General features: G+C 31.1%; 1 protein-coding gene across 1 annotated transcript; it reads right to left on the bottom strand.

Annotated features, from left to right (window-relative positions):
- Positions 1 to 346: 346 nt before the first annotated feature.
- Positions 347 to 4,000, bottom strand: LOC107469452 (serine carboxypeptidase-like 13). Its single transcript, XM_016088827.3, has 14 exons — positions 3,681 to 4,000; positions 3,430 to 3,575; positions 3,118 to 3,194; positions 2,847 to 2,969; positions 2,641 to 2,743; positions 2,478 to 2,515; positions 2,151 to 2,249; positions 1,968 to 2,054; positions 1,717 to 1,875; positions 1,551 to 1,622; positions 1,340 to 1,458; positions 1,104 to 1,217; positions 942 to 987; positions 347 to 840 (listed from the first exon to the last, which is right to left on the bottom strand). Exons 1-14 carry the CDS (start codon positions 3,881 to 3,883, stop codon positions 757 to 759), a joined length of 1,470 nt encoding a protein of 489 aa, XP_015944313.1. The 5' UTR covers positions 3,884 to 4,000; the 3' UTR covers positions 347 to 756.
- Between the last annotated feature and the right edge of the window lie 2,000 nt (positions 4,001 to 6,000).

Raw genomic sequence — 6,000 nt, 5'->3', positions numbered from 1 at the left:
AGAAACCTAATAAGTATGATTTTAAATTTAATGCTTCTATAGTTAAAAATGAATCACTAAGTACTAAAAGTGTTACTTTATCGATGAAAATTGCAAAGGAATTCTTTATGTAGTTGTACAACAAAAAAATTAGTATACTAATTTAAGGTAAATTCTATAGTATTTATTATTTAGTATTTAAATTTTATTTAACTTTTTTTTATAATAAATTTTAAATAATTAAAAATAATTTATTTTTATATTTTTTAAATTAAATATTAATTTTTAATATTTTTAACAAATTAGACACCACCTTTTAGGTAACATAACACTTCCACTAGTTTAAAGACATGGCAATATGCCAATATGGTATATAGATGAATGTAGCATTCATTGAGATCTCAAAGTCTCTTTTATTTACTGTTTTAATCCACACCAAATCTTAAGATCAGATGTGCATCTACAATACATATATTGAGAATACATAGATGATTCAACTGTTTTATGGTGAACAAAATCTGCTCCGTGGTATAGTAGCTATGGAAAATGGATATACTATTTATTTATTGGACTATACTACGTGTATATCAAAATTAACCACCAAAATCAGCCACCAGTATAAAATACATGTTAGAATATAAATATATATTAAAAATAAATTAAACCACACATGTATTTATACATAAATACATTGGTGACTGATTTTAGTGACTGATTTTGATGTACAAATAACATTTTTGTTATTGATATATATGCGTTGTCAATTATTCTTTCTTCCTACAATGGCCTGTTAGAGATCCACCTACTATACATGTCCAAGCATTCTTCAGGCTTGTATTCAGGAGCTGTGTGCCCTCCATTCTGCAATGCAAGTGGAAATATTAAAGATAAGAGTAAGCCCCCATACTTCACATCTTTGATAGATTCATTAAAATGAAGTGTGTGTGATAAGATAGACTTGCCTTAACAGTTGCAAATGTCATCATATTGGAGTAAGTTCTTGTATATCTGCTTGAGAGGGAAAAAAAAGAAGCATGATTTTAAGTACATATATGGTTTAACTAAGTTTGAATAAATCCAACATAGTTTTACTTTTACATAACTATATATAGTTAGGGAAATACCCTGCAACTTGGCCATTTGTATACCATGGCCTCCAATCATCAACTATTGAGTAGTTTAGCGATCTTATCCACACTTGAGTCGCCATGAAAGGAACATTCATGTCATGATCGCCGCTGTTAGAAATACATAGATTTATTTCTCCATTTTAAGTAAAAGTAAAAAGAAAATAACAAACAAGTTACTTTGTGCTATCTCCTCTGAATTTCGACCATTCGAGCATACAGCGAACACTTACCTGTATATCAGCGAACGATAGCCTTTTCTGCTGAGCTTTACATGATATGGAAAGCTGCTAGGGATATCCTCCTTGTTGGGTATATTGTAGGTGCAGCGTTGCCATTCCTTTTTTGTTCCCTGAAACACAAATGGAGACAATCCCTTTCAAGTTATAGTTGTTATACTAACCATGAATTTCAGAAAATTTTTTTGATGTGTTTCAGTTATACCTTTCGTATGTTTAGCGCATTCCGTACTTTGTCATCATTGGCCCAATAACTACTAAGGAAGTATCCATAAGTCTGATTTTGGAAAGGAGAAGAACAAAAGTTAAAAACAAGAAGAGAAAAGAAGCATTAAGGAAACATATCTTATTCAACAAGGCATGTGGATTACCCGGCAGTTCAAGGGTGGTAATCTGAGACGAGTGTTGCTGACGAACTTCAAAGGATAGTTTTCGGTTATAGATCGTCTCCAAGAAGTCTTCAATGGTTTAGGTGAACCAAATTCACATGAAGGTTCCAAAATATGGGCTTTATTGAGTCCTGATGTCATCTGCAGAAAAGTACAATGGTTTCTAACTAGAAATTGAACACAAAAAGATTCAACAAACATAGCACGGACAATAACAATAGGTGATTGAATACCTCATCAAAGGACTTGAGATCTCTTGAACATAATGCACTTCTAGTGTCTACTTTTATATATTCTCCTCTACAATTTGTTTGCAGTGACTGTTTCATTGAGTAAATTGCAGACATCACTTAGTGTTTGTATTTTATTTTTGCAATACCAATTTAAAGAAAAACTTTACAAGTGAACTTAACTACCTGGTATAGTTCATCAGAAATTAGTCCCATTCCATGAGCAAATGGGATTTGATAGTTTTTCTCAACTCGGGTTGTTGCAGCATTCCCCAGAAGGTACCCCTGAAGAAAAGGATTTCTCATGGTAAACTTAATTAATCACATAGAAGAATCATTTTATATATATAGAAAATACATAATTCTTTTTAAAGTTAGCCAACTCTGGAGATATTCAAATTCCACATGGAAGAAGCTCTTAAAGAAGATCAAAAGCATTATTAAGATTGCTTTACATTGTGGTGTATTTAAGACAACCTTTAGAAAAGTTTAAAAAATGACTAAAAATGAAACCTGAAGATTTATCCAAGGTTGGACTCCTTCTTCATTTTCTGTAAACAAGGCAATATGGAGTAGAATTAAACTGTGTTTAAGTTACTTTAGATCTCATTTATCACACACATACATTACTCAAATAGTTGTCTATAACTAGGCATTAGATCAATGAGTTTTATACCTCGTGAAATTTCATCAACAATTACTGGAATAGGAATACCGGAGTATGAATCGCCTCCGACGAAAAATTCATTTGAGAAAAATTGTGGATGCTCAGTTAGCCACTGCAAAGATTTTTAACAAGATTATAAAAGTTCACTTTAGTAGACACAAAGAGAACCATTTGTGAATATGCAGTAAAAACACCATAAAGTTGTAGGGATTTACCTTCCTAAGAAATTGATGAGTTTGGTTGACTAGCAATGAGTCGCTTCGCGCTGTGGCAGATTCTGATCTGGCATATGTGAAGCCTGTATTAACAGGTAAATCTACAAATATAATGCTACTTGTCTACAACAAAACAAATTGCAATAATTAGCAGTGAATGAACATCAAAGATGTACAAAATTACTGAAAGAAAAATCTAGAAGGATTTGATAAAATAAACAAAATGAATGCCAAACTATATATTCAGCAAATAAATGCAGATAATCCACACCTTTGTCCATGAGTATGGCCTATAGACCAAATTTGGCAAGCTCCCATTATATTCCTCATTTTGAAATCCAAGTGGTCCTAAAATGCAACACCTCAAATACATTATTAAAGACATAAATTCAGCTATGTATTATATGCAATCCTTGTCATAGTCTCATAGATGTTACAATCTTCTCAGAAGATACTAAAGGCTCAGATAGAAACAAATTTTCTTTTTGCCTCTTTCCTTATTACTCACCTGATTTTGACTGAGACTATGCAAAAGACTAAAAGCATGAAAATTTCAGATAGGAGTACCGTGTGAGTGTGTTACCGATTTCAAAGACAAGGCCAGAGAAAGCAGAGCATCCAGGACCACCGGTGAGCCACAACATGAGAGGATCCACCTTAGGATTGTTCTCTGACTCGATGAAATAGTAGAAAGCCTGCACATCTTCATTTTCACCCACTCCTATATACCTGATTAATTTAAGACATGCATGCGTGCAAAGTTAGTTGTTAAGTACATGATCCAAATCCCATAAATTAAAAAAACCATAGGCTACAGCATAAAGTGTAACAGACCCAGTTTCAAGAACAAAAGGAAGGGGTCCCTGGAACCCTGGAAGGAACTTCACTATGCTGCCACAGTTTGCAAGTTGAGATGAGATCTGTAGTAGTAACAAAAGAAGGAGAAGTAGGACCCCATGATTATCACTATAACAATTTGAGCTTAGTAGTGTAGCCATTCTCACTGAACTGTGTCTTCTTTCTCTGAGCATATTCATGTTTTTAATTTAAGCCTCTTAGTTCTTGCTATCTCCAAGATGGTCATCAACTTTTCATTCGTTTTTCATTGGTGATTAGATTAGAGTTTAGATCTCAAGGAGAAGAATTTTGTTTTGCCTTGTATTCTTTTGTTATTTTATTTTAATAGTTATCGTGGATTACACAATGTTTCTGACTTTCTGGAACCCTTAAAAATTATGAATTATTTATGTACCATAAAAAAATAAAGGTGACGAATGTCAGTGGCCTATTGGCGGTGGGATCTTTCTGGTGGGACTTTAGGATGGATAGATGATGATCATGAAAACGGCTTTCTATTTCTTCCGTTTGTTTGTATCATAGGGCAGAATTTATCAAAATAAAAAATTAGACTAATGTATAGTAAAGACTAAAGACCAAAGAGATCACGTGTTTTATCTTATGCCTATTATCATGAAAACGGCATTCTATTTCTTCCGTTTGTCATTAATTATTCATTATTTAAATTTTATTTTAAAAAAATATAAAATTATTAATTATTAATTATAATTATTTAAAATAATTTACATTATTATTATTATTATATTTTTTTACTTGTTTTTTCATTTGCAACTATTCGATAAAATACCATTTTTCAAATCAATAAAATGAAATTGCTAATATATTTCTATAATATATTAACATGACTCACAACATAAACAGTTTTTTGATATACAACTATTAAATATTAGTAGGTATTTTTTTCATTAATAATAAGTAATCTCTACCAAAAGGTTCAGACAATTTTAAAATATTACACAATTAATTAAAATAGATCATATACTTTTAACTATTGCATTCATCTATATACATATAACATCTTGATTCATCTATATACATATAAATTTTTCTTTCTGCAATCTTTAAATAAAATGAATAATAATATAATATTAATATTATATTATTATTTAATTTTATTTGATGAAAAACGATCACTTAATATTGAACCCGAAAGATTGAAAAAGTTCGACTTTACTAATATCATTTATATTAGTAATTTACTCAATCTTTATTCTAATTAAATACCATCACTTGAGATAATTATTTGAATTTTTACCATGTTTAATTTCCTTAATTATTACCTTTTAAGATATTTAAAAATTTAATCTTGCTGACTCAGCAGCTTAAAATTGCCGCACACAGCACTTAATGCGCCACATGTCGCAACACATGCCTTTCCTATGTAATTAAGTGACATTAGTCACTAATTACACATTATATATAAGCACAAATCTTCTCTCTCTCCTCTAGTTCAGTCGTGACATGCAGGAAGTATTTTTGTTGATTTTTCAACTTTTCGAGTTCGATTTCTTGAGATCCATGATCCCCCACAAAAATTCTGATCCGATAAAAGTGACCGTATCTTCCTCCTCTACGCGGTGATGTATCTTTTGTTCGGTGGAATCGCGAAGTGGAGTTGTCCCTGCCAGGAATCAGTTTGGCCGAACCAAAGGAGGGAAGGAACCACCGAATTTTCAATATTTTCGCTCCATTTGACCTATCAGAAACCTCCTCCAGTATCTTACGTGTGTTCTGCACTTTACAGAGATAGGGTTTGACTCTTTAATCGGTTAAAATTATGAAATAATTGATATATATGGTTGGATTGTTAGCTGTTAAAATTTTAGCTGAATTGCTGCTGAATTTGTTGTTGTGTTTCGGCCATGTTGAGAAATAAGGCACTGAGATGTTGTTGTTGAATAATTGGCTGAAATATGAATTATATGATAGTATGCAACTGAGTTCTGACGGTCAAATTTTGATTTGGAATTAATTATAACTAAATGAGTATTTTGAACGGAGATTTCGAGTAAAAAGGAACAGAGACTTGATTTTTGAGAAAGATTTAATTAACAAAATTATTTATTTATGAATATATGAATTTTTATTGAAACTAATTGAGTTTGGTTTTTGAAGAAAAAAATAATAGGTTGTAATAAAGAGTTTAAAGCGGAAGTTTTGGGAGAAATATGATCTTAATTGAATGAAAAATATTTTATTTTGAAAATGAAAGAATCGTGCCATTTTACTTATTTTTAACGAAGTTTTGGGTGTTTTAAAATTTATAAAATATTTTAAATAATTTATAAAGTAACCA

The sequence above is a fragment of the Arachis duranensis genome, chromosome 1, assembly GCF_000817695.3.
Source record: "Arachis duranensis cultivar V14167 chromosome 1, aradu.V14167.gnm2.J7QH, whole genome shotgun sequence".
Lineage (NCBI taxonomy): Eukaryota > Viridiplantae > Streptophyta > Magnoliopsida > Fabales > Fabaceae > Arachis > Arachis duranensis.
Note: the sequence above shows the minus strand (reverse complement) of the source record. Positions and strands in the feature narration are given on the sequence as shown.

Bases quoted from the DNA above. Each gene is read 5' to 3' on its own strand.
- LOC107469452 (XM_016088827.3), bottom strand. From the start codon at position 3,883: ATGAATATGCTCAGAGAAAGAAGACACAGTTCAGTGAGAATGGCTACA. The intron at 1,623-1,716 runs GTAATCCACATG...TTCCAAAATCAG, and splicing joins TACCACCCTTGAACTGCCGG to ACTTATGGATACTTCCTTAG. The intron at 1,218-1,339 runs GTAAGTGTTCGC...TATTTCTAACAG, and splicing joins TATCGTTCGCTGATATACAG to CGGCGATCATGACATGAATG.